The 26,238-nt window shown below is 44.9% G+C and overlaps 6 protein-coding genes across 9 annotated transcripts in view; 4 read left to right on the forward strand and 2 right to left on the reverse strand.

The window, feature by feature from the left end:
• The window catches only part of LOC6737731 (putative dipeptidase NECHADRAFT_87110), an 87,071-nt gene extending 74,002 nt beyond the window's left edge, over nt 1–13,069 (reverse strand). Inside the window, exons 1-2 of one of the 2 annotated variants that reach the window (XM_039294168.1) lie at nt 12,885–13,069; nt 11,139–12,644 (exon numbers count right to left, since the gene is read on the reverse strand). In XM_039294168.1, the coding sequence (XP_039150102.1) occupies nt 11,139–12,515 (1,377 nt within the window). In that variant the 5' untranslated portion in view covers nt 12,516–12,644; nt 12,885–13,069. Of the gene's footprint in view, nt 1–11,138; nt 12,645–12,874 lie in introns of both variants that reach the window. The other variant, XM_016169732.2, reaches the window with a different exon arrangement.
• LOC6737739 (T-related protein) lies at nt 1,906–10,118 on the forward strand. 3 transcript variants are annotated; one of them, XM_016171350.3, is made up of 7 exons: nt 1,906–2,318; nt 6,316–6,664; nt 7,582–7,702; nt 7,831–7,974; nt 8,036–8,834; nt 9,159–9,543; nt 9,622–10,118. In XM_016171350.3, the coding sequence occupies exons 2-7, from the start codon at nt 6,321–6,323 to the stop codon at nt 9,923–9,925; spliced, it is 2,097 nt and encodes a 698-aa protein (XP_016031519.1). In that variant the 5' UTR covers nt 1,906–2,318; nt 6,316–6,320; the 3' UTR covers nt 9,926–10,118. The 3 variants fall into 3 exon arrangements, with proteins under 3 accessions (XP_016031519.1, XP_016031518.1, XP_039150104.1); XM_016171349.2 differs by lacking the exon at nt 1,906–2,318 and having other exon boundaries at nt 9,590–10,118; XM_039294170.2 differs by lacking the exons at nt 1,906–2,318; nt 6,316–6,664 and adding an exon at nt 7,280–7,478.
• Nucleotides 13,070–16,225: 3,156 nt separating the features above from the next.
• On the forward strand, nt 16,226–17,677 carry LOC6737741 (26S proteasome regulatory subunit 10B). The gene is made up of 2 exons (XM_002084534.4): nt 16,226–16,931; nt 17,005–17,677. The coding sequence occupies exons 1-2, from the start codon at nt 16,314–16,316 to the stop codon at nt 17,581–17,583; spliced, it is 1,197 nt and encodes a 398-aa protein (XP_002084570.1). The 5' UTR covers nt 16,226–16,313; the 3' UTR covers nt 17,584–17,677.
• Nucleotides 17,678–17,846: 169 nt separating this feature from the next.
• LOC6737742 (peritrophin-48) lies at nt 17,847–19,254 on the reverse strand. The gene is made up of 2 exons (XM_002084535.4): nt 18,993–19,254; nt 17,847–18,930 (listed from the first exon to the last, which is right to left on the reverse strand). The coding sequence occupies exons 1-2, from the start codon at nt 18,997–18,999 to the stop codon at nt 17,915–17,917; spliced, it is 1,023 nt and encodes a 340-aa protein (XP_002084571.1). The 5' UTR covers nt 19,000–19,254; the 3' UTR covers nt 17,847–17,914.
• A 2,490-nt stretch (nt 19,255–21,744) lies between these two features.
• LOC6737744 (chondroitin proteoglycan 2) lies at nt 21,745–23,474 on the forward strand. The gene is made up of 2 exons (XM_002084536.4): nt 21,745–21,971; nt 22,032–23,474. The coding sequence occupies exons 1-2, from the start codon at nt 21,818–21,820 to the stop codon at nt 23,432–23,434; spliced, it is 1,557 nt and encodes a 518-aa protein (XP_002084572.4). The 5' UTR covers nt 21,745–21,817; the 3' UTR covers nt 23,435–23,474.
• A 513-nt stretch (nt 23,475–23,987) lies between these two features.
• On the forward strand, nt 23,988–26,213 carry LOC6737745 (fibrillin-1). The gene is made up of 2 exons (XM_016171351.2): nt 23,988–24,048; nt 24,107–26,213. Exons 1-2 carry the CDS (start codon nt 24,021–24,023, stop codon nt 26,167–26,169), a joined length of 2,091 nt encoding a protein of 696 aa, XP_016031520.1. The 5' UTR covers nt 23,988–24,020; the 3' UTR covers nt 26,170–26,213.
• Nucleotides 26,214–26,238: the final 25 nt, after the last annotated feature.

A 26,238-nucleotide genomic window follows, 5' to 3' on the forward strand; every position in this document is an offset into this window, starting at 1 on the left:
TTAGGGCAAGGACGCTCTCGTCCTCGAAAGGATTGAGGATCGCACTGGGAGGGTTCGCCCTCATTTCCGCGTACTCCTCCTCCGCGCGGCACATTCTTAATGAAAACGTGCGGCACCTTTAATGAATGACCAAAGGGAACTGGAATAGGTAGCCCAGACATCCGTCACGGTTGCGACAACTACATGGCGATCCATTCGATTCACTTGTCCATCCGCCAGATACATTTCTCCATTAGCCAGCGGTCAGCCCTTCGGAGTCCCCTCCATTTTCATTTCCATCACCGACTATTTTATTGAGTTCCCTAGTCTGTTGATTTTTCTCATTTACTACCGACGGTCGTACTGTTGTACCAGACCTTTAACTAATGGCCATCGTTGGCCGCGAGCTGTTTGTCTTTCAGCGCCATAGAATGCCCAACTTTTTGACCGTTCCCAGCCCCCTGGATAAAGTCGGTCCATTGACACGCGGCGATGACTTGGAACCGACTAAAAAGCGAGCTGCGATCCACGAAAAAACACAGACAGTCGATGCAAGAGGCGCGTGATCTCGAAAAAATCACGGAAAAGCTATAAATAGTTGGTGTTTCGAGTCTCGCAATATACAACTTTGAAACAACCCAGCAAACTTTCATTGAAACGCATTATACTGTAGTATTAACATTCTATTATATTTATTATATAAATTAGTGGATAATTAAAAGATATTTTTAGGTACATTTTGTTCTATTTTATTTTCTATAATAAAATATAATATTCGAAATGTGAAATAAATATACAAGTGATAAATACAAGTGATAAAGTGTGATTCGCTGGTGGTCACGCACCGCCCCAAAAATCCAGCAACTCCGCCCCGGGGCAACTTGTATTTTGGCCACATACACAAACTGACGCACCAGAGTCAAATGTTTACAACTCGAAATTCAGCTGAAAATTTTACCCAAAAAAAAAAAAAAAAGAGTGTTGGATCGGCAAACCCGTTTTGGAGTGCAAACAGAGCCCGTGGAAAAAATACAAAGTTTTAATTGGTTGGACAAACAAAACTGGAAACGAGCGTCTAAACAAATCAAAGCCACTCTGCGGCGAACAACGAACAACGTACTGTGAATCCAGACCTCAGACACACGGAAAAAAACAACTCGGATTTGCATTTTAATCTCAGATTATCCTAGTTGTATGGTTTTTATCAGTGAATATTTTTAAAAAGTCTTGTATAGTATATATTTGATAACAACCACTGATGTAACCAACCACTATTTAAACATGAACTCCATTTAGTGACTCAAATAAGATGATTATGTATAGTAAGCATATACTGAAACAAGTTTCAATATCTATGGATAGGATATAATGATAAAAAACTCCTTCTACTTTAAACCTACGACTGAGACAAGGATTCTTTTGCCCAATTAAGTGGTCAAAAGTATAGTGCCCTTAATAAACATCACAAAATATACGAGACTTTTTCTCTCTGTGCAACAAATGTGAGCAACTGAAACACGTTACACTTAATTTTTGGCGCATGCAAATTGAACGATTAGCCACGGGGGTTACAGCAGGGGTATAAATCGTATAAATCCCGCCTAGGACTCCAATTCCGGGCCTTCCTGAGAGTTAGAGGTGTGCTCGCCCTGAACGATCCGACCCACCTGAGAGTTCGATGATATGGGGGCTCTCTACCTGTTGCCGGGTTCTCGATGGCGATGGCCGCGAATTGACCAGCCGGGTGAGCGAGCGAGAGGCGAGATACCGCCGCTGTCTTACCTGTTAGAGGGTGTGGCCTAACCGACCGTCAGCCAGCCGATCACCGATCGGGCCAAAACGAGATGGCTATAGAGACCGTCAGAGAGCTAGCACGCTAGCCGGCCATCATATCATCCATGGGCCAAAACAAGAAAACAACAACGATGCCACGATGTCGATCGGCTGGCCAAAGACGAGAGATGAGAAAAATAGAGGAACCGAAAGCGCGGCTTGTGATGGTTGAAAAAATTAGCACCGATCGTTGATCATTAGCTCGGGAACGGTGGCAACGCAAACACACGATCGGCGGCAGCGCTAAACTCCAATCTCGAATCTCGGCTCGAATCAAATATCTTGAAAATTTGGAAAAAATTTCACGCGGCTGTATCTTGCTACTTCAATCCGAACTCATACGATAGTGATCCTTGATAAAGTAAACCCTCGAGGAAAATAGTGCTAGAAAAGTGCGTGAAACTAAACTAAAATCTAAATCTAAACCTAAACCATCTTCACAAGGAGTTTCCCACTGGATTATATCAAGAGCGCCGAATTTCGGCGTGAAGCAGGTTACCAAATTGGTAAGTTAGTTGCACTTTATCCTAGTCCTTGGTATAGAAATTGTAAGAAAATTTAATTGGAAAGCGTTAAATTGGGACTTTATTATTAGACACGTTTTTATTTATTTTTACAACATGTTCTTTTTCGAACAGATGTGTTAAATACATCGTTTAAAATGCTAATAACAGCTATTAAACAATGCAAAATGGTGACTTATCTTTTCAATATTAAAGAGAAGAAAAAACAGATACTTTTACCATGTAAGTAGACTGATCCGTCGGCAAAGGATATGATTTACTTTAAGATATACATTTCAAAATAATTAACTTTTTGAGAAGGAAATGTAAAAAATTAAGTAGAATTGTGGCAGACAAACACTGCTGACCCCAAAACAAATGGCGCCCAAAAATGCATATGATCATAAAGTCGCTTCTCCGAATCAAGAGTTTGGATGCCATAAAATGCGAGTGTTTATTCCCCCATGTGACATATGACCATAAACGTAATCAAATAGCAAATTGGCAAACCTATTTAAACGAACGTGTGAAAATCAAATGCCGAAGCCAAACAAAACCACCAAACAGACACATTTTGACACTTGGCCAAAAAAGATGAAAAAAACAAGACGAAGTGTTGGCGGCTCGCCCGAAATCCAACGGGCAAGTGACAAAATCCCCTATTAACGATCCTAATAATACCTCTAATGACATAAAACAGCAGCCGAGAAAGGGGCGGGAGTGGCCGTGGGCGTGGCCGACGTTCACACGCAAATTAGTGGGGACATAAGAATTTTCAGACATGCGTCTGGGGATTGCCAAAAAAACACCAAGTTGGATCGATCTGAGGCGTCCAATTACGACGCATGTGAAAATTATCCTATTAAATGCAAATCAAAGAGGCCCATAAACAGACCCGAAGGAACCCCCCTTCACCGCCCACGCAGATCGTTTAGTACTTGACAAATGCTTACTAATTAATTACAGTTTGTACAAAATTTTAGTACGCCGCTCATAAAAGTGCGCCTACCACTGTGCCATGGAGTGCTGAAAACAAAAGTGTGACAATCGGGGTGTTTAAAGAAACGCCCACAAATCGCCAAAAAAAAATATTGATATATATCTAGAGAGTATCCTGAAAGGTCACCAAGTTCTCAATGGAGCAACCTCTGACATTGTCCTCCGGAAATATTATTGATTGCATTAGAATCGAGCCAATTCGCGGCTATTTCCATTTCAGTTCGCCCACGCAGTATCTAAATTTAAATTCGGTTTATTTTCACGCGAAGTGGTGTGTGAAATTTAGCAGATTCGGTTTAATCGCCTCCAACTGGCTACCAGTGACTTGTCGTCATCCATGCCACCCGCCAGCATCCTGAGCAGGTGCGAAATATTGTCCTTTTCAACAAAGTGCGAATGGGAGTGGAATAAGTCGATCGGAGTAGCGAATAAACAAACACAGAATTTATTATTACACGTGTTCGATTATCTGGGAGGAGGGCAATTGCTTTGAATTGTATTTTTTATATAATCTATAGGAAATCAATAGGTTAGCCACAACATCTTTAACTAATTTTAATACATTTAATATTTTAGCATTTATGGAATTTCATTTAATTAAAAATGCAGCTTATAAATCTGTTTAAAAAGTAATGCAGCGTGTTATTAGTTAAAGTTGAACTATTATAATAAAATACTGCAAATTTAACATGATTTTTAGTTTGACTTTAAAAATCATTTAAGAACCATTAGAGTAAGCCATATTTACGAATTTCTCGCTGCCACTCCCTTCTTCAAAAGTTAAAGCTGAAAAAAAAGCGAAATGTATCTATGAGATTCGCCAAATGTGTTTCCATCGACGACCATTAGTGCGTACCTGTACTTTGAGTACGTAAGCGCCATATTACCAAAGGTTCGCTTCGATTTTGAATAGCGCGCATATTTCATACGAAAAAATAGGAAAAAAAAATAAAAACCCCTCAAAGCGTCTGAGTAAATATCAAAGTCACGAAATGATTCAAAAATCAACAGAGCCAACAACAAAGCGGCTGGCCCGAGATGGGGAAAGAGTCCAATGCAAACCCGAAGCCCGAAACCCCAACCCAAAACCCCAAGCCGAAAACCCGTCATGGCTGCCATCAAAAGTCAAAGTATATGCCACATATATACACATGGGCAAACAGTCACACACGCTTCCTCCGCCGAGGAGACAACACACAAAAACAGCTTTTCATTAAGCTTAGTGATGGAGCCGGAGCTGGGACACCGCGTCTTAAAATCATGGTGCTGGCTGGAGTGGCGCGGTGGTGCGGATCGATGTGGAACACAAACACGACCATGAGACGAGCCATGTGGGGAGCCAGCGTCATGAAGAGTGAATTTTTATGATGTCGTCGATGTCGCCTATTGGGCACATGAGAAAAAACCCGCCAAGTATCGCGTGAAAATTAGGATAATGCGGAGCGAGCACGAGCTGGGAAAATCGGAAACCTTTGAACATTCATAAATATATTGAATATAACTTTCGAATGGCGGCCCAAAGTGGTTGAACTTTTAAACTCGACCGATTGAATTCGAATTGAAACTTTTAATTGGGCGCAGCTTGTGGTTGAAGATTCGGGCAATCAGTTGTCACTGGCTTGCTGACTAGTATGTTATCATAACTATCAGAGTTGGTAACCAAATTTAGAAGTTTAAATAGAAATTTACACAATCACAACCATGACCCAGGAATTAATGATAAATGTATCTTAAGAGTACTGATTTCATTCCTTACCAACCCCACAACAAATGTGCCCCAAAACAGCGCGCTTTGATTGATTCGCTCTCCTTACTTTATAATTTAATAGCCTTCAGATAACACACACATATGCATCCGCTGATTGATGATTGATTTGATTATATGTGTTGGTCTCACCTAGAACCCGAAGGAAAACCTGTTCGCTTCACACCATCAAATTAAACGGTTGACAAATACGAAAGACATCAAACCGCATACGACCATTTGCCATTTTATGACGCAGGATGGGCGAAGAAATTTCCAATAAATCAAATCTGGATGCAAGAACAATCAGTCTTTGGGAATACTTTTTGAGTTCGTTCTCCCATAAAAGAATCCTAGACGGCGGCACTTGGCCCTCCAATTTCGTGGCCCAATAAAGACAAACAAAACAATTAATACATTTTGTAAATTTATGATTACAAAACATTGCGAGAAACACTTTTGGTGGTGGTGGGACTGGGCTCACAATATAGATATCACCCGACCGAACCGGCACATCTGAGGGCACATCTTTGGTCGGCAGGCAGGCATCCGATTCGGAATACAAATGACCCTGGTCCGACGCAAAACAGAGGTGTTTGTTGCCGCGGCCATAAATAAAAAGGGTGCCCGTTGTTTATGGCCAGTCAGCATCTCAGCCAACTCAATCCCAGTCCCATCCCCAGACCCACTCCCAATCCCAATCCCAATTTAGAGGCCCAGACCCACTCGCAGACGAAATGCCAGGCATGGCTAAAGTGTGCAATATAATTAAAAGCCGACAAGAGAGCTCGACGAGCATTCTTCTAATGCTCCTGGGACAGTGCTGTAAACGCATAAAGCCGACACTTCGTCGGCCAGCCGGTTGAGATTGCTTTGATGTAATGCCCATCCATGCCATCCGCGCTGACCACGGACACGATTGTGTCTCGAGAAGACCATGTTTTCACTTCTGAATTCCCCCATATCAAGCGGATGAGTCAAGGAATCTACCTTCAGCTGTTGCTGATTGCTCACTTGTTTCAAATCATATTTTATGTCAAAATATTTATAAACGAGATTGTTAGCCATATAATAAGTTGAAAGGTTCAATGAATAGCAATGACAATTAATCTTGACAAAAGCATAAATATTTAAGTTTAGTTTGCAAAGTTTGTGTCTTTAGAATATTTAGACAATTTCCTATTGCAGTAAAATGTTTTAAACCTCATTGGCCACCTTTATTTTATAACTGATTAAATATTCTTTTTTGTATTGCAGCTGACATGACCACATCGCACATCCTGTCCGCCGTGGATCCAACAACCGGACTCAGTGGCAATGTTTCGGGCGGAGGAGGAGGTGGTGGTGGTGGTGCTGGCACTGGTGGCAGTGGTTCGCCACAGCATGTGACCCACAATGGACACGGGCATGGTCACGGGCTGGGGGGCGTGGCAGCGGTGAGCGGAGGCGGAGCCAGTGTATCCGGAAATGGAGGCCATCGCGTCGTGGGCGGAGCAGGCAGTCCCAATGAACTGGACCGCAATCTGCGCATCTCCCTGGACGATCGGGAGCTCTGGCTGCGTTTCCAGAATCTCACCAACGAGATGATCGTCACCAAAAACGGCAGGTGAGTGAGTCAAATTGATTGGATTGTATGATTTTTTATTTTTTATTTTTTTGTGAGGGCTGTTCGAATTTCGAATGTGTTAAATGGCGACGGCGGCGCATTTTGTTTTCCTATGCAAATTGGCAATGGGGTTTTGCGCTTTTGTTTTTGATGCATCGCTTTTCCACGGTTTTCATCTCACTGCTCGCCATTTGCAAGTCATAATGAAGCGTTAACGTTTCTCTAGCTCAGCCTAGAGCCGATACACTCGAAGAAAACCAGTAGCATGTAGTATGAACAGTAGATAAATCATATATGGATATTATCTTTTATTAAGTGATGAGTAATCTTGAAGATTAAGTTAATATCAACTAATCTCAATCAGATCATATAGCATTTATAACTCGAATCACGAAGTTCCTATAAGGTATAATTCCCATTTCTTTGAGTGTAAAGACCCATCCATCCGTCTGTTTATTTACATGCCAGCATTTGTTGAAATAACTAAAAATATTTACCAATTTACGGGCATATGTACATACATATGTATGTACGAGCGTGCGGAGGTGAGTGTGTGCGAAACGCGCGTTTAGAACTTGGAACCGGGCCGAGAGTCGGGTCTGCTGGCCTGGTCAGGTGCTAATTAGCGTGGCCCGGCAACAGCCGCCATCTTGTACTAATTGTTGTGGAACAGAGCCCGCCTGAACGTTCCAATATTTGCCCACAACGCAATCCCTACCGTCTCCGCTCCTCCGCCTCCTGCTCCATCTCGAGGTTGGAGGTTCGGATTCGGCTGGAATTTCGGTTGAGGTCTGGGCCAAAGGCAATGGCATAGGTAAACAATTGGCGCTCACTATTTGCCCAACTATTACGAATGCAAGGGCTATTGTTACATAACTGTTATAATTGCTAATTGCCAACTCCGTTGTCACAAACAGGCGCATGTTCCCCGTCGTGAAGATCAGTGCCTCCGGTCTGGATCCCGCCGCCATGTACACCGTCCTCCTGGAGTTCGTCCAGATCGACTCACATCGCTGGAAGTACGTCAACGGTGAATGGGTAAGTCTACTCAATGATCAGAAAACCCTTTATGTTTTAAGACATAATTAAAGATCAATTCCATACCATATATTCCATTAAATTCATATTGTATTTTAAATTTTTTAACATTATTTTAACCCACTTAGGTTCCTGGTGGCAAGGCAGAGGTTCCCCCGTCAAATCCCATCTACGTACACCCCGAGTCACCCAATTTTGGAGCCCACTGGATGAAGGAGCCCATCTCGTTTGCCAAAGTGAAGCTGACCAACAAGACCAATGGCAATGGACAGGTGAGTGAGCAGAACCTTACTATCAAAGCAGCAATCATACTTAAACACAACTATCTTACAGATAATGCTAAATTCGTTGCACAAGTACGAACCACGTGTGCATCTGGTTCGCGTGGGTTCCGAGCAGCGTCACGTGGTCACCTATCCATTTCCGGAAACGCAGTTTATCGCGGTGACGGCATATCAGAATGAGGAGGTGACCTCGCTGAAGATCAAGTACAATCCATTTGCCAAGGCCTTTCTGGATGCCAAAGAGCGACCGGATACGCTGTATCCGCACGACACCCACTACGGCTGGCTCATCCCACCACCCACACATTATACGGCTGCGGCGGCCGCCGTGGCAGCTCCTCCTCCGTTGTCCATCGCCCAGAGTCACGGCCTGGTGGCCTCGTGTCCCAGCGTTTCCTCGGCCGGATCCGTGGGTCCCTCATCGGGTGGTAGTTGCGATCGCTACGGCAGATCACTATCCTCACGCAGTGTCGCACCCACTCGCACCACACCGTACAGTCGACCCAGGGTCGTTTCCGGATCCGGATCGAATGGCAGTGCCGGCAATGCATCATCCACATCGCCGCAGCCGCCGTCGGCTCCGCAGACGCCAACCAGCCTGCACTCCACGTCCACTGGCTCCGTGAGCACCAGTGTGAGCAGCTCCAGCGGCGGCGGCATCGGATCTGCGCCGAGTACTGGTTGCTTCAGCAGTTCCTACGCCCAATCCGGCTTCATGCCGGTCGAAGCCAGTCCCACGGCGTCCGTGTTCTCCTATCCCAGCAGCTGGCAGAGCAATGGCAATTACTGGAACGCCACCAGCGTGCCGGGACCCATGCCCATGAACGTGTGCAGTGGCCGCAACATCTGTAAGTACTCCATGGAGGGCAGGAGGAAATACTTTTGCTTATATCTGTGCCAAAAATACCCGGAAGGCTAACCAAAGATACAATACTTTCGCTAACAAGCTACGTGACCTTTGAACTTTCGAAACGGAAATTTAATTAAAAAGTACCTAGTGTTGCTCTTAAGTTTTTGCCTATTAAAAGTTGTGAGCTCCTTGCTTTTGAAATAATCTAAGAACCGTGACAGTTTTCAATGCACTTAACAATTCACCATTAAAGTAAAAAATGTAGAAGATAGGTTGTTGATTGTGTCAAGTTTCAATGTTACTCATAAATTTAATTTTCTAGCCTCTCATAACTCTCCGTCTCCGACGAACGGATCCCCGAGCTATACGACCTCCTCGCCCAGCTACACCATCCACCACCTGACGCCCCACAGTCATCAGTACAACATGGCCCAAACGGACATTTATGGAACCGGAGTGGGCGTTGGCGGCGGGGCAGGAGCAACGGGATCCCCGCAAGCGGCATACGGTGCAGCTGCCCACCAGGTATACCATCCCACGCCCACCTCGCCCACCCACCAGCTGTACACGAATGCTGTTCTCAATGCGCCCTCGGCGCTAAGCTACTCCGCCGGTGGTTGGCACAACGGATCCGGGGCGGAGTACGGTTTGTACCAGAACGCTGCCGCCGCGTACTACCAGCCGGAGTACATTCCCCTGGAAATCGGGTAGGTTGAATCGGTGGGGAACTGTGCTCACTTACCGCTAACGTAGCTATCAATGATTTCCCGCCACCCGCCTTCCAGCTATGCCACTCATCCGTTGGAGCCCGTTGATGTATCAAAGACATTGGACGACCCCCAGGCTGCCATGTACAAGCCGAGCGACGAGCAGAGCTCGGTCATAACGCTGGAGTGCGCCAGTTCCTCCCTGAAGAGCTCCCACGACATCAAGATAGAGTCCTCATCCCTGGAGCACGCCGGGGAACGGGGCACCGTTGGCGGTGCAGCTGCAGTGGTCTCGGTGCCCACTGCCGTGGTGAATGGAGCACCGGCCGTTGCTGCCGACACCTGGACCCCGCTCACTCCGCCACAGAGCACGCTGCAGTGATCGGATCATCCCACGGATAACCCCACAGCCTTTAGACGCATGACCCCCCTGGATGTTCGATCGAGTTAGAAATAAACGCCCTATGTTAGTAACGCTATTAGTAAAGCACTCCCAATCGCAATCGCACCTATTGTAGAATACATTGTATCTGTACGCTGTAAACAATCTCCTATAAAGTCGTAATCAAACTATACAACTGGCAAGAATTTTTTTCAGGTCCTAACTATCTATACAAATACAATGAGTGCAATATTAACGGAGAAAATATTTCCTGGTTGAAGACTCCTGTCATGCTTAAGTTTCCCAGGCCGTTTGTTCCTGATTATTCCACAATAAAAGTCTCACACCCCTAAGGGCCACATAGAGTGAGCCACTGCATCCTTGTGGTAAAACAAAAGATAAAGTCTTGAGTTTTCGAGGGGTCAGCCAACAGACTCCAGCTCTATTTGAAATGGCAGCTATTAAACCTAAAATCGTCTTAACAATTACAGACAATAACGATGTGAAGAGGGGTAAGAAACCCATCTGTGAGCTTAATCCCGGCAAGAACAGGCACCCAGCTCATTGTCGGATTCAAAGGGGTATTCAATTTAGTTTAAAAGTTGAACCCATTCCATGCGGGCCACTCGCAGCCAGACAATGCAGCACTTGGCAGCGGCAGAGTCAGTGCCCCAGGGCGATCTCCAGGCGGCAATCTGCCAGGACCAATCCAGCCGTGAACCCGGAATGCCCACAAAAGGCCTCGCTGATAATGAGTTCGGGAAATGTCCGTGTGTTGGAATCTCCGCCAGAGTGCATTAGAAGCTGGATGGAAAGTGGAGGCGCACTGAATGTGCCGCCATTCACCTGAATTGCCGGACACCCGCACTGCAGATATAGTTGCTGCAATTAAAATTACACAGCGCCATCATTTGTAAAGGGGCTGTGCACGGCGGGAATTGGGCGCGGTTTTGGATTAAATGGGCAAACAGGAAACAATTAGCATTCCACTAAATTGCTAAATATCTCAAATTTCATTAACTAAAGCCATTTGCCTACCTATGCTGATAGTAAAACAATAAACCGACATTAATAGACAATATAAGCTTGGGAAGTTACAATTTGTTTATTATAAGTTTTTTATTTCTCATTTTCTTAATATGCATTATACCTTTTTTTAAAAGAATTCAACCAAAACTGTTTTCAGTTCTTATTTGCATTAGTTTTGACTCACCTGATAGTCCATTGAGTTGCCATAGCCCATGTGGTTGCAGGAGCAGGAACAGTGCTTGATATGCTGCTCAAGCTCGTCATCGATGACGGTGGCGCTGGTTGTTAGGTGTCCAAGTGCCTCGTGATGGAAGTGGGCATGCTCGAGATCCCAGTGATCCCTCTGGCGAAAGTGAATGTCCTTACCCTGCTGCTCCACCAGCTCCACATGATTTGCTGCTTGATGTGGCTGCGGGGATAGATGCTGCTGATGCTGTTGCGCTTCCCCGGGCCAATCCAATGAGCAGGACTTGAACACACGCCTGCCACCCGTTCCGCCCAGCGCTGTGGATTGTGTTTCCCTGGCGGGACTGTTCTGTGGACTGGGGCTCATGGCATTAACTTTGCTGTTATCGCTCTCTTGGGCTGTTAAGCTGCCGACTCGCAGGAGAGAGCCGCGCTCGAAGCTTTTGGCCGCCTGGTGGAAAGCTCCGTACGCAACAGTTTCGTCCTCCTCAACATCGCTGGCATTCTGGTAGCGACGCATTGGCGGGGCGCCACCAGTTGCTCCGGCCACGTTACCGTTGCCAATGGCAGCCGCCGTTGGCGTCACAGTCACCGCCGAGCTGGCCGCACTGAGCATCAGGCGGAGTATTTCATTGGTGTCCTTCGACGGCAGCGGCACACTGCAGGAGCCCGTTTCCGCCTCGGAGATTTCCTGGGGCTCCGAGTTCAGCTCATCCGAGCCGTTGGACTCCTCGACCTCGATCTGTTGGTTTTGGCGTGCACGTTGGCCCACTATCGAGGCGGCCGTGGAATTGGCTCCGTACTTCCAGTACGTCTTTCCGGTGCCAGCGATCCTCTGCAGGTGACTTCCAGCCGCCTGACGTTTTCGCTCCTGCAGCTGTTGAAGATTTTTGAAGACTTTTCGAACCGGTTGCGTGTGATGCAAGGTGGCACATCTTCTCATGGGCGGCGGCGTATATACCGGGGAAACACTGTAGCTGTGCGAGTGCCGACCGGGCGATAGTGAGCCACTCGACTTGGCGCCCACTAAGCGGGCTTTCAGTTTACGGCCAAAGCCCAGGCCACTTCCGCCTGCCGTACCGCTTCCGGTTCGCGAGGTGAGTGAGTGGGCGGACAAGGAGAGGGCACGACTGAATCGTAGGGCCGCTGATCTCTGCTGCTTGACGGCCATCAGCTGGCACTCGTCGATCGTCGGCAGCTTCAGCAGGTGAGGATGCAGCTGGGCATAAGTCAGTGAAGGCTTCGCACTGGTCACCTCCGCAGAGGGATTCGGCAGCGGATCGAAGAGGTTTCTCTGGCTGAGGGCCAGGAACTCGCGCTGCTCCTCCTCCTCGAGCGCCTTCAGGGCCCGCAGGTCCCACTCGCCGGAAGACATGGTTCCCTTTAGTCACTCATGGATTTGGAGTTCCTTTTTAGGAATTTTACTTGATTTTTGAGTAATGACACGCGAAACACTTTTATTTATGTTACAGTACCAGCACTTTTTCTGGACTATTTACTTTTACTTTACATATTTATGAAAATAAACACATTTTTGTGTTCAATCGGTAAAAATTGGTTATAGTATTCAAGGGTATATCATTATAAAGGAGGTACAAAACATAATCTATTGAAAGCAAATAAAATAATGTAATGCAAATAATAAATATAATATACAAAATAATAATTTTTCTATTATGTAAGTGAAAGTAAATGATAAGATAGGATATATAATAATCGGATTCCGAGCTCTACCTATTTTTACCCTTTTAATACACAATGTTAAGTTTGTTATGATTTTACAATATCACGGTGTTAACTAAAACAAATAAATTATAACACGTCAATCCCGCCAATATTCCGTCACATTTTCCGTTGGATAAAACCGCTAACACCACCCGGTTCAATTCAATTACCGTTGCCACGCGGCGCTGCCAACACACTGGGCTCTTTAGTGCTGCGGTACCGTTACTTTATAACGGCACTGCTAACAGCAGCAGCAACAGTTTCCTCAACGAGTACCCACCAGGGGGAGGAGGCTGTGGATCGTAAGTGACCTGGCCCAACAAAAATGTATGGCAGTGGGTCGTCATGTTAACTGTATGTAATGTTAAGTCAATGTTAATGAAAAGGTATTTTATGCTTATCTGAAAAAGGGAAGGAAATATCCGTTGGAATCATGTGCAAATAAAAAGAATTTAAAAAACCTTCAAAGTAGCGCTTTGGGTTGTAATGCAACTTAATAATTTTTTACAAAACACAGTTTTTCCATTTTATTTAACTCAACCTATATCCTTCCTATTCTACATGCCACACCTTCGAAATCATACTTACGCTTGCTCCTGGCCATAAAGCCAAAGACTATTGTTTTATGATGTTACCGCAACGTGGAGCCAGGAGTTGGCCCAAAGGTGATACCGCAGGTGACGGGGCGGCAATGAAATATGCAAGTGCATTCATTTGGCATCCAAAGCAATTTCGCAGTCAGCAGGACGACGACACATAGCCATTTTTGTTAACCTCAACTCAAAATGTTCACCGACCCTCAAGCCAGCACTTAGAAAAATATAGTGTAATGGTGTAGTACAGTGTATAGTTTTTAAATTCAATATAAAATATTTAAACGAACAGATAGAAACCATATTATGTGTACATTATTTGTAGAGATTAAAAATTTTAATTTTTTTGTAGTGTGACCATTTCTTGCAACTTGACAGCGTCACCGGTTAACGTTACAATGCACGGCCACATTTCTGCACACCTGTACCTGGGTACATATGTAAGTACTTGCTCATGGCACACACATCCTCTGGAGTGCTCATCCTTCATCCTGATGTATGGCCATCAAGCATCGGATGGGCTGAGTGTCGGAACACGGAGGGGAAGTAAGTGTGTGCACCGCTGAATCCCAAATCGTGTTAATGAAATTCAAGCTGGGTCAAAAATTTGCATTAGCACATCCGGCATCCATATGCAAATCATATTTCAGATACGAGGACTCATATAATTAACAAAAAGCGGATCGATACGGCGTTCTTAAAAACAAAAATGTGGATCCATATCTATTACCTCATTGAGAGATATATTTTATTTTTTACATGCAGACAATCTATATTAATGAACATAAATAGGTTTATAAGTATTGTAAATTCCTTTCCCTAATAATAAATTATATTTTTTTATGGCACAACTTGCCAATACTATTTGTAAATAATTACAGGAAACATATAGTAATTAAGCGTTAAAATGTTAAATTAAAGCTATGACGTAAATATGAAGGCGTTGTGGTAATAAAAAATATATGAATATTCAGAAATATTCCAATGTGGATTCCTATCGTTTTGTAAAACGAACAAATATTTACATTAAAACATTAAAATTCCCGTGGGAATTTTGCTGTCTTCCAGTTGAATAAATAATTTTTAAACATTCTAGAAGGGATTCTTTTTTATTTAAAGCTTAATATTTGGAAAGGCAACCAAAAGTTGGCCCGTAAAGAGCTCAACAATGTCGGAGTCAAGCCATAATTTTCCGTGAACATGTTGGCCAGCCACGCCCATGTCCTCGACGGCAAATCCCTGCCACAGAGGATGTCAGAAGTCAAGATCGAAAACAAGTGAAAGTTGCAACAAGCCATTCTGTTTCAGGTCTGCGCTTAATTTCTCTTATGGGGACACTGTAGCAAGTGAGTCGAATTCGAACAGGACCTCTTTCCTTGACCAAATAACGAACTTTGGCTGGAAGGTCGGGAACATCTGCGCCACAAGTTGCGAGCCCACAAAGCCACCGAACTTTATTGAATAAAAATTCGGTTTCGTTTCCAGAAATTTCATATTTCTGTAGGTTGTTGTTCCTTCCCCCGCATGAGATACTTTTGCTGTCTGGCGGCGATTTGGTTTCCAACTGTTAACCCTACCCGCTTCTTAAACATGATGCCTCTTCTTATCTTCTCAACTTACCCAGAAAAGGGGGAAGCCAAGCACCAGGAAGCCACAAACTTAAATAAGTATTTTTCATATAAAATTTATTTAAGATTTTCTAAACACAAAGTAATTATTTGTACATACAATAATGGTTCTAAACGAATGAAAAAGTGTTTCAGTTTCAAAGTCTCACAACCGGAGCCAAAATACTTGGCAGCAATTGGCGCTGCAAGGCGTGTTCAAATTCATTAGACATTTGCAAGCTGCATATTTGTCATGGGTCCCAAAAGCGGGGCATTTCGACCCGTGGATGCAGTTGTCCCAGTGGATATCTGGATATTTTGGTCGTGGTAACCGCACCACTCGAACCAGCTGGACCCGCGCAACACAGAGTGCTACAAAATGGCCTGATTTATGGCCCCGGATGCCGTGCTGACATTTGGTTCCCGGCCAGCACCTTCCGACGCATTCGATGGCATTCACGTGCCAGCGGACTACTAAAGTCGAAATCACTGGCATTGTACAATTGTCGATTACTGTTTAAGTTTGTGGACACGAAACGCAGCTCTTAATATCCGTGTAATAGGTGATTTTCGGCCAAGACGATAAACCAGAATAATCCCATCTTAAACTGACCTCATAAACTTGCCTTGTAAAAGTCTTAAAATCCATAAATATAAAATTAAAAAATTAAACAATATTTCAATCTTTTTTTAAGGTTCCGCTAGTCGTTTTATAATTTGTTTTTATTTTTTGTTTTCAGTATTTTTTTTGCACATAGTGGCGCCATCTGCTTTGAGCGAAAGCTTTCAAAGCTTTCAACTTTTGGATAAATGGCTTTGAATATATAACAAGAAATAGTTTTAACAATAAATTTAAGTAATTAAGTCATCTTACCTTATATTTTGTAATATAGTTATAAAAATATGTATTACAATATGGCTTTAAATTTAATATCGAAACCTTGTTGAATAATTACAGGCATTTTATAGGTATCTAAATTGTTATATACATCTATTGCTTGCAAGAAATAAATTTTTCTTAATATATTTTTTTAGCCAATATTTAATAGTTCTGTTGTTCTAAATTAATATTTCTCTCTCACGTTCCACTGTAGTGTTAATAGAACTTTTACAGCGATGTTCGTTTTCTTATGAACCGGTTCATCGCAGTGCGCCTATCGTTCCAAATTGACAGACGTCAAAATCTCCACGTGAGTGTGCACAAATTTGAAGTCACTCGGTGTAGTTAGGAAGAAATAAAATTCGAGAATGGCTGCTACACCTGCAAATCCCCCAATGGACGACGAGCGAGTGAAGGCGCTGACCAATTACCGTGCCAGGCTCCTGCAGCACCGCGAGATCGAATCCAAATTGAAGGCTTTGCGGGACAAGTACAAGGTCGTGAATGCCCAGTATGAGAAGTCCGAGGACGATCTGAAGGCTCTCCAGAGTGTGGGTCAGATGGTCGGGGAAGTTCTGAAGCAGCTCACCCCGGACAACTTCATCGTGAAGGCATCGAACGGACCGCGCTACGTGGTCGGATGTCGCCGGCAGATTAACAAGGAGAAGCTAAAGCCCGGCACACGTGTCGCCCTGGATGTGACCACTCTCACCATCATGCGCTATTTGCCGCGGGAAGTCGATCCCCTGGTGTACAACATGACCCATGAAGATCCCGGAAACGTGAACTACGCTGAAATCGGTGGACTTGGTCAGCAAATACGCGAGCTTCGCGAGGTCATTGAACTGCCGCTACTAAATCCAGATATTTTCCTACGCGTGGGAATAAGTCCGCCCAAGGGATGTCTGCTCTACGGACCACCTGGCACCGGAAAAACTCTCCTGGCCCGCGCCATCGCCTCCCAGATGGACGCCAACTTCCTGAAGGTCAGTGCATTAGATTTTACATTACATTAAATATTAATATTTTAATATTTTTTCTAAAAAACCTCACCCGAAGGTCGTTTCCTCTGCAATTGTGGACAAGTACATTGGCGAGAGTGCCCGACTGATCCGGGAGATGTTTGCCTACGCCCGTGACCACCAGCCGTGTATCATATTCATGGACGAGATTGACGCAATCGGTGGTCGCCGCTTCTCGGAGGGAACATCCGCCGACCGAGAGATCCAGCGCACGCTGATGGAACTGCTTAACCAGATGGATGGATTCGATGCCCTTGGCCAGGTGAAAATGATCATGGCCACCAATCGTCCGGACACACTCGATCCGGCTCTGCTGCGTCCTGGACGACTTGATCGCAAACTGGAAATTCCGCTGCCCAACGAAGTGGCGCGCATGGACATTCTCAAGATTCACGCCGAACCACTGAACAAACGCGGCGAAATCGACTATGAGGCGGTGGTTAAGCTCTCCGATTTGTTCAATGGCGCCGATCTACGGAACATTTGCACGGAAGCCGGGCTCTTTGCCCTTCGCTGTGATAGGGAGTTTGTCATTCAAGAGGATTTCATGAAGGCCGTCCGCAAAATATCGGACAACAAGAAGCTGGAGTCGCGTCTGGATTACAAGCCTATTTAGAAAGCTCGGGAGGCCAATAGGAGTTAACAAATTTATATATTAGCCATTTATATATGCCCATTAAACCGTAAAACCCTAAAGACTTATGATGATATATAATTTTCTAACTTAATCCTAATTGATGAAAGGATTCAATTTTTGATAGTAGAGGGATGCGTTTCCGACCCAATGAAGTAATAAATATACTTGACCAGAAACACCAGCCGTACGAACACTGTAATTTCTGATTAATGGATATCAGAAAGTTCAAAATTTCATGTATGTACACTGATATAGGTTTTTTATTTGCAAATAATTAATACTTTACGAACAGCTGGAAAATGCCAAGCAGTTAAGAGGAACAAGCTCCATAAACTAAGTGAGTTGCGCTGCAGTTTTGCGTGACTACGTCGAAATACTTATCCCCACAGCTTATGGGAGTGGTTTCCCGGCCATCGACGCATTCGATGTAGTGGTGGCATCCATCGATTTCGGCCACTTCGAAGCCATCCTTGCGACCATCACATCTATCGTAGTCGCATTTCTGGCTCTCGCGCGGCATGCACGCCTGTCGTTCCTGGTTGAAGAAGTTGTTCTCGTCGCACTGCTGGAATATGGGATCGGTATCGGGGATACCGGAGCCGAAATCGCGGCAGTAGTAGTATCCGCGACATGTGGCCATATCCGAAACGAATTTGTTGCGCACCGCCAGTTTCTTGTTGCCACACACCTCATCTGGCAGCGGATGGTTTTCGCAGATAACATCCTTTTTCTGCACACAAGTTCCGGTGGCCACGTTGTAATACAGTCCATTTTCGCATGTATTTACCACCATGCCCTTAGTGCTGCTGCACGTATAGTACTTGTGGCAGTTGGCATCATCGCGGAATGGTGTGCTTGTGGGCGCAACGTCGCATATCTCATATTTGGCGCCACAAACTGTGTCCTCCGGATAGACGCACCGCTTGCTTACTTGATCGAAGTACATTCCCAGGTTGCATGTTCCTTGGCCCAACAACGCATCCGCATCACAGTAGTACCAGTTGGCACAATTTATGGTATCACCAATATAGCCAGTTCCAGCATCCTTGCATATTTTGCTTGTATCGCAGTAAGTATCCGCGGACGCTTGGCATGAACCCTTGGATTTACTGTAGTACGGCTTAGAGCCCGAACACGTTATACCTGGTGTTGATTCAAAGTTTTGGCAAAAGATCGATTCGCTGCAGGATCCGGGCTTCAAGAGTTGGGTACCATCCATGAAAAGTCGACAGATATCGTCGGTGGCGTTTAAGTAACGCGTTTGGGTGCTCAGATGAACCATCACGGCCAGCAGCAAGGCTTGAAGGACCACAGAACTAGGAAGTCCTGCAACATTTCATACAAATTACATCCGTTTCTATGTTTTAACCGAATGGTCAGGGGACTACCTCGCATTTTGAAATACCTCTTCCGTCACTTTAACTCAGATCAATTCAACTAACAATTGGCAAGAGTCAGCTGTGCCTTTTATAGTCGCAACTACAAGATTAACCCATTTGGAAGACAGTAATTTACTACACCGAAATATGATTAGATTTGGCTCTTGTCACAAACAGAGATCACCGGTTTTTCAATTAAATTTCTTGGTGACGGTCTAGCACACAGTACCTTCAATAAGTTTACGTTTTCCTGAAATATAATCATTTAAAGTAATTCTTTTCCAGAAAAAGGGTCAATATATACAGCAGCAATGTGGAATATAATGATGGTTACAACTTGGCGTTCAATACTTAATTTTTTTTGTATTGCATATTATTTTTGTTTTATTTGTATCTGCCTTCACTGAAACGATAATCTTGTTAAGCAACATGGATGTTAATTAAAGCTTAAAAATATAAGCCAACATACTGAATATAGCAATGCTCTTTTCCTTTAAAAAAAATAAATTTTTATGGTAATCCGAAAAAAGAATTGGCTTATTACTATATAGCCAAATAATTTTTTTAATGAGCAAGTTAATTGTTCAATGATTTAAAAAAAAGGTAGTCGATATGGGGACTCAAGGTCAGATATTGGTACTTCCTTAAAGAAATATCACGCCCAAACAGGTGTGAGTATTTATGGGCGTCTGTTGAGATAAGAATGCTATTAATGTCAAATTACTTAACCGTCTATAATATATATTCTATAAATATGTTTTGGAGCAAAGATAGCTGAGGGCTAGGAATCTTAAGGTGATCAGTAAAAGTCAGTAAAAAATGTACAAACTGACACATATTTTTATATTGCTTAGAAAAAGATCAGAATCTCATATGTAGGGTTTCATTTTCAATCTTTTAATTAATGTTTTTAAAGGATTTACTAAACTTGACTTGATGTAGTTAGTCCACTGTACTTTTTAGACAAGAAATTCGAGAAGGAGTGTCCCCGGATATAATAAATTCCTGGATCCACAATAGGTGCCTGATTGTGGGAAATCAATAAAACGTTTGTGTCAACTAAGAAGTCGTGTCACACTTTTTGCCATATCAGCGATAAGAAATCTATTCCCATTGATGACACAGCAATTGTTGTTTACTCATTCTGATCGGTGACTAAAGACCCGGTCAACGAGCTGGCTTGCACTTCATTGGCTTCTTTCGGCAGCGCGGTTGCAACTTGGCACTCACTGCACATTCATTTGAGTTAATGGTTTTTGCTTTAAATTCGATTTTCGAGTGTTCCCATTGAGTTATTTAACAGCACATTTGAAGTTCGCTTTGATTTGACACTTCGCTGATTGTTTCTTATCAAAAGCACTGATTTCGAATGGTGCTAGAGTTGAATTGAGTGGGTTTTCCTGATATCTATGCACCAATCGATCTCAGTTCTTCGATTCGAAGTGGCTGGGCAAGCTGGTAGCTCCTGTTTCCGATCCTGAACCCTTTGGACTGAAGATACCGACTGAGAGCCGCCGTACTAACAACGATCGCTTGCGAGTCAAGTCGAGTGCCTCTGATGACTGTGTATAACACAGGCGCGACCTCTGTTTAAATCTGAGAAACCTGTTACACCTGAGAAGATTTTTATAATAGAGGCTGTATGGGTGCGATGTCAGATCCACTCATATTTCCGCTGGCCCGTCTTTTGTTGTCCCATGTTGGCCTCAGACGCGCCCTGAGCACAACATCTCCAGTGTAATGGACACCGAAGAGTCTAAGCCTTTCCAACTCAAGTGCCTGGGCCATAGAAGCACTTTTGCTCTCCTTTCTTCCATTTAGGCCTCCCCAACTTTGGTAATTTAATTCAAGCGTACTTGGCTAACGTTTGAATAATTAGAATTGCATTGTCTTTAGTTTCATGTGGAGAGTCGTCGAGCAGGAAGCCTCTCACCGCAGTCTTCTTCTCCGGCGATGCGTCGCCGGTTCTTCTAAGCCCATAACAGTACTTGTCATGAACCGATTGCGTTGCTGTGACAAATAGACTTCCATGGCCAGACCCCCCGGCGATTGGAACGCTCGAGTAACCCGAGTGAAATGACAGGGAAAAGTAATTTTCGTCATTAAAATTGGCAACCCAGCTAAATACGCATCTCCAGGCGAAACGACAAGTAGAATGCTATTTTTGAGTTCGCGATGATTTTGTTATCTACATACTTGAACCGTTGAGATTGCATTCAATTCCAAGAATTTAATACGTGTATTCGGTTATAGAAGATCCGAACAATTGACAGGGGGGGACCTTTGATATAATTAAATTCAATTTAAGTTGTTAACATTAAGAAATAAGCAATTTAAAGTTACTCAACAAAAAAAAATTTTTTAATTATATATTTTAATTGTTCACTGCCAATAACAGCCAAATCTTAAATGAAAGTAGTGGAAAGCCATGATTAAAGTACAAAGTATAGAAAAATAGATCTTAGTGGTTGGTTGTTGAACTTTTATGCTGTATCTGGCACTTCATTTTGAGCGACAATAAACGTCATTTAATTTCAAGTGTCAATAAAGCGAATCGAGTGATTAGGTATACGTTATGTGGTTATCTAGGAGTGTGCGACAGAACGTAAATTAGGCAGACGCCGGGGCGGTACCCACCCATTCAGCAGTCGAGAATCCGTAGACCTATGCCAAAATATTTGGTTTCTCTCTGGGTTGGAGGCACTGAGGTTCAGGTCTTGATAAGGCAACCCGGCCCGAATCCCAGTGCCGAGCTCCAGACACACACACCTAATTACACCTGCGATAGCGTTGTGGCGCAAACAAATCATTGCCGAATTAATCGAGAGATTCGTATGGTGATTGGTATTATCAGAAGATTGACTACTGATTTGGCGCACTCATGGCAGTTAAATGGTGCTACACGGCCTGGTTTGCCACTTAGTCGTTCGCGAAATTCGGACTACCTTAAAGGTGATCTCGGGAGAATGCGTCCAATCGATTTTGGGGGTAAGCTGGTGAAGAGTTGGCTACCCAAGGCTAGTAACTTATTTCGGGTTCGTATCCTAGGTCTCTGGACCCTTCTGCTGCTTATCGGAAGTCTTCACACCGTGGTAGCCCAGTTGACGAATGTCTGCCAGAATCAGGAGGATGGCACTAGACTTCTGTTGGCCACCCACTGTTCTCGATTCGTGGTTTGCCAGAAGGGAGAGGTTTCCATTATCGGCAGCTGTCCTCGGGGACTCCACTTCAATCGGGAGCTGAGTGAGTGCGACTTCCAGTGGCGAGCCAATTGCTTGGGACTCTCGGCCTTTGCCGGAGTGGATGATCAGTGTACCTGCGATTGCTGTGCTGAGGAGTGCCAGGATCCCATTGACGATGTCGATGAACCTACCACGGCGGTCACTGAGGACTGCGATCCGGATACCACCACTTCAGTCACGGATCCCTCGGATTCCACGGAGCCGACGGATGCTACGACGGCTTTCGATGACCCCAACAACTCATCCAATACCACGCCTTCGGGTCCAAGTGTGGTGCCGTCGTATTGCAAAAGTTCTCGCACGGATTGTGTAAATCAGAAAACTGGCACCTATATAGATATGCCAGGGATCTGCGTGAGGTTCATCCAATGCAACAATGGTTGTGCCGAGGAATTGCAGTGTCCTTCCGGTCTGTACTTCAACACAGCGATAGACGATTGCGATTACTGGTGGAATGTGGACTGTACCCCCACCGCCGATGGCTCCACTGAGATCGAGGGACCATCGGGCACCACCTGCTCCAGTCAGGGCGAATGCGCTGGCAAAAGAGATGGCTACATGATTGCGGACCCCAATTCGAATGGATTCTTCGTCTGCCAATGCCAGTGCCCCGTTGCGATGCCCTGTTCCGAGGGTCTGAAGTTCAACGAAACGGCCCAAGTGTGTGATTGGATTAAGGACACTAGTTCTGCAGTTGTTTCCTCGGCGGTTCAATGCTACGGTGACCTCGTCTACAACGCCACCTTGGACCAGTGCGACTATCCTGAGAACTATGTGCCCGCAGTGGTCTGCAATACCACCAGCACCGTGTGCCAAAATCAGCCGGAAGGAGAACTCTTTCCGGTGGAAGGCAAGTGCAACATGTTCTACAAGTGTAACTTCAACTGCGCCGTCGAGCAGTATTGTCCGAACAACTTGGTCTACGACCCAAATACCGAAGAATGCGAATACCCACAGGACTATGATTGCCCGTGGGAGTACACCCCGCCCTCTGGTCCCAATGCAGGACCTTCGGGCATCGCCTGCGAGAGTAATGGCCGTTGCATGGGACAACGTGAGGGTACCTACTTCAAGTCCACCACAAGTTGTGGCAACTACGTCGTCTGCCAGTGTGAATGCGAGGTCGAGATGGAGTGCGCCGATGGCTTGTACTGGGACGAAAGCTTGCTGACCTGCAATTATAAGAACCTAGTGACCTGCACTCTATAAGTGACCGATTGGCAAATAAAGAAAGTGATTATCAAAGCAACTAGGATGTGGTCAGTAAATCATTTTAATCAGTATTGTGGCGGGAACATGCCCACAGGTGTCGGCACTCAATGAGATTGGCAAGAGCTTATCGAACATAAATACAAATTTATTTTTCCCTGTAGGATTTTGTAGCTGTTGGAACCACTGCTATCACAATATAAAGCTTAAAAATAGTTATTTAGCATAGGTAAGTACCTATCTGTAGTTGTTCTTCTTTATATATGCACTATGGGGCATTGAAATCTCGATTCCAATCGATCGTTAAGACTTCTCATATATGAGCATCTTATAGCAACTGAAGAATAATTTCTTTTGGACCCTTTGAATTCGCGGATTCACAATGAACCGCTGAGTTTTATAAATAGTGACAATATCGATTGCTTGTATTACTACTGGAAATATATGCTGATAGTATCACGGATGTTTCGACATTATCACCGCCACATGCAGGAAGAGACATTCAATTATTTTAATTGCCGGTAAATATAAAAGGCGATATCGAGCGAAGATTCATCAGTGAGCGTTCGATACGCGGAGTGCAAAGATGGCCCAATCCAGAACTAAACACTATGGTAAGGACGGAGCAATGAGAATTGCAAAGATGATTGTTGATCCGCGGTTTTTACCCAGGAGTGGCCCTGTGCCTAATAATTTCCCTCTTCGTGGGATCGTCCAGTGCTGCGTGCTGCTCGGAGGGCGACACAAAAGTGGATCCGGATGATTGCACCAAGTATCTGATCTGCTGCCACGGCGAATTTGTATCCAAGTCGTGTGCAAGCGGATCCTATTGGAATTCGGAGATAGAAATCTGTGTCGTGGATGATGGCCAATGTAGGCCTCCAACCTGTGTGGATGGCGAAATTACGCCGAATCCGGATGACTGTGCCGGCTATTTAGAGTGCGTAAACGGAAACGAAGTGATCCTGACCTGTCCGGATGGCGACTACTTCAATTCGACCCTGAATCAGTGCGTTGAAGATACCTGCGGCGTGTGCATAAGCTGCACCGAGGGCAGCAAAAAGGCCGATCTCAACGATTGCTCCAAGTTCCAGATATGTGTCAACGGAAAGTACGTGTCTCAATCTTGTGCCGCCGGATATTACTGGAATTCATTAAACAAGGAGTGCGAAGTGGATGAGGGCCAGTGCAACGGAAATGGAACGATATGTACTGATGGCGAACTTAAGGTGGACCCCACCAATTGCGCAGGCTACTTGGCTTGCTCGAACGGTAACTGGGTGAGCAAGCAGTGCGCCGACGGAGCTTACTTCAATGTCACCTTGGAATCTTGTGTACCAGACGACGAGGGAATATGCGTCAATTGTAACGAGGGATCTACAAAACCCTTGGCCGACTGTACCATGTATGAGATCTGTTCCGGCGGCAAGTATGTGACCAAGTCCTGCGACAGTGGTTACTACTGGAACAACCAGACAGAGGTCTGCGAAGTGGATGAAGGTCAGTGCAACGGAAATGGAACGACGTGCACTGATGGCGAACTTAAGGTGGACCCCACCAACTGCGCAGGCTACTTGGCTTGCTCGAACGGTAACTGGGTGAGCAAGCAATGCGCCGACGGAGCTTACTTCAATGTCACACTGGAGTCTTGTGTACCAGACGACGAGGGAATATGCGTCAACTGTAACGAGGGATCTACAAAACCCTTGGCCGACTGTACCATGTATGAGATCTGTTCCGGCGGCAAGTATGTGACCAAGTCCTGCGACACTGGTTACTACTGGAACAACCAGACAGAGGTCTGCGATGTGGATGAAGGTCAGTGCAACGGAAATGGAACGACGTGCACTGATGGCGAACTTAAGGTGGACCCCACCAACTGCGCAGGCTACTTGGCTTGCTCGAACGGTAACTGGGTGAGCAAGCAATGCGCCGACGGAGCTTACTTCAATGTCACACTGGAGTCTTGTGTACCAGACGACGAGGGAATATGCGTCAATTGTAACGAGGGATCTACAAAACCCTTGGCCGACTGTACCATGTATGAGATCTGTTCCGGCGGCAAGTATGTGACCAAGTCCTGCGACAGTGGTTACTACTGGAACAACCAGACAGAGGTCTGCGAAGTGGATAATGGTCAGTGCAACGGAAATGGAACGACGTGCACTGAGAATGAGGTAAAGGTGAATCCTGCGGACTGCGCCGGATACCTGCAGTGCATAAACGGAAACTTTGTGGCCAGGATGTGCTCCGCTACGCAGTTCTTCAATGCCACACTGAATGAATGTGAGGTCGACACACAGAATGTGTGCATTCCGAAAACCTGCGATCCCGACTGCTGCGATGTGCCCAACAACTCCATCTGGCCCGTGGAGAAAAATTGCTCCGCCTTCTACCAGTGCGTAAATGGTAACAAATATGAGCAGCGCTGCTCCAACAACCTGCAATACAATTCATTAATAGAGCAGTGCGATTATCCTGAAAATGTTAAATGCGACGATGGATCTGCACCGCCGAGTGGTCCGAATGCCGGACCCTCGGGAACTTATTGCGAGAGCCACGGACGATGTGTTGGCCAGCGGGATGGTACCATGTTCGCCGATGCCAGCGGAGATTGTAGTTCCAATTATGTAGTCTGCCAGTGCGAGTGTGAGGTGAACTTCACTTGCTCCTCTGGACTTTTGTACAATTCGCAGGTCAAATCCTGCGATTGGCCCGATAATGTTAAGTGCTAAGAGGTTTCAATAAACAATATTTAAAGCAGAGTATTAAACGAAAAGATTTTCGTTTTCCTATAGATAAAA

The sequence above is a fragment of the Drosophila simulans genome, chromosome 3L (assembly GCF_016746395.2).
Source record: "Drosophila simulans strain w501 chromosome 3L, Prin_Dsim_3.1, whole genome shotgun sequence".
In the NCBI taxonomy this organism is placed as follows: Eukaryota; Metazoa; Arthropoda; class Insecta; order Diptera; family Drosophilidae; genus Drosophila; species Drosophila simulans.

Excerpts from the sequence above, each read along its gene's own strand:
- LOC6737739 (XM_016171350.3), top strand. The coding sequence starts at position 6,321 with ATGACCACATCGCACATCCTGTCCGCCGTGGATCCAACAACCGGACTC. Across the intron at positions 7,703-7,830 it reads AGTACGTCAACGGTGAATGG|GTTCCTGGTGGCAAGGCAGA; the intron begins GTAAGTCTACTC and ends TAACCCACTTAG. Across the intron at positions 7,975-8,035 it reads AGACCAATGGCAATGGACAG|ATAATGCTAAATTCGTTGCA; the intron begins GTGAGTGAGCAG and ends ACTATCTTACAG.
- LOC6737741 (XM_002084534.4), top strand. The coding sequence starts at position 16,314 with ATGGCTGCTACACCTGCAAATCCCCCAATGGACGACGAGCGAGTGAAG. Across the intron at positions 16,932-17,004 it reads TGGACGCCAACTTCCTGAAG|GTCGTTTCCTCTGCAATTGT; the intron begins GTCAGTGCATTA and ends CCTCACCCGAAG.
- LOC6737744 (XM_002084536.4), top strand. The coding sequence starts at position 21,818 with ATGGTGATTGGTATTATCAGAAGATTGACTACTGATTTGGCGCACTCA. Across the intron at positions 21,972-22,031 it reads GCGTCCAATCGATTTTGGGG|GTCTCTGGACCCTTCTGCTG; the intron begins GTAAGCTGGTGA and ends TTCGTATCCTAG.
- LOC6737745 (XM_016171351.2), top strand. The coding sequence starts at position 24,021 with ATGGCCCAATCCAGAACTAAACACTATG. Across the intron at positions 24,049-24,106 it reads ATCCAGAACTAAACACTATG|GAGTGGCCCTGTGCCTAATA; the intron begins GTAAGGACGGAG and ends GTTTTTACCCAG.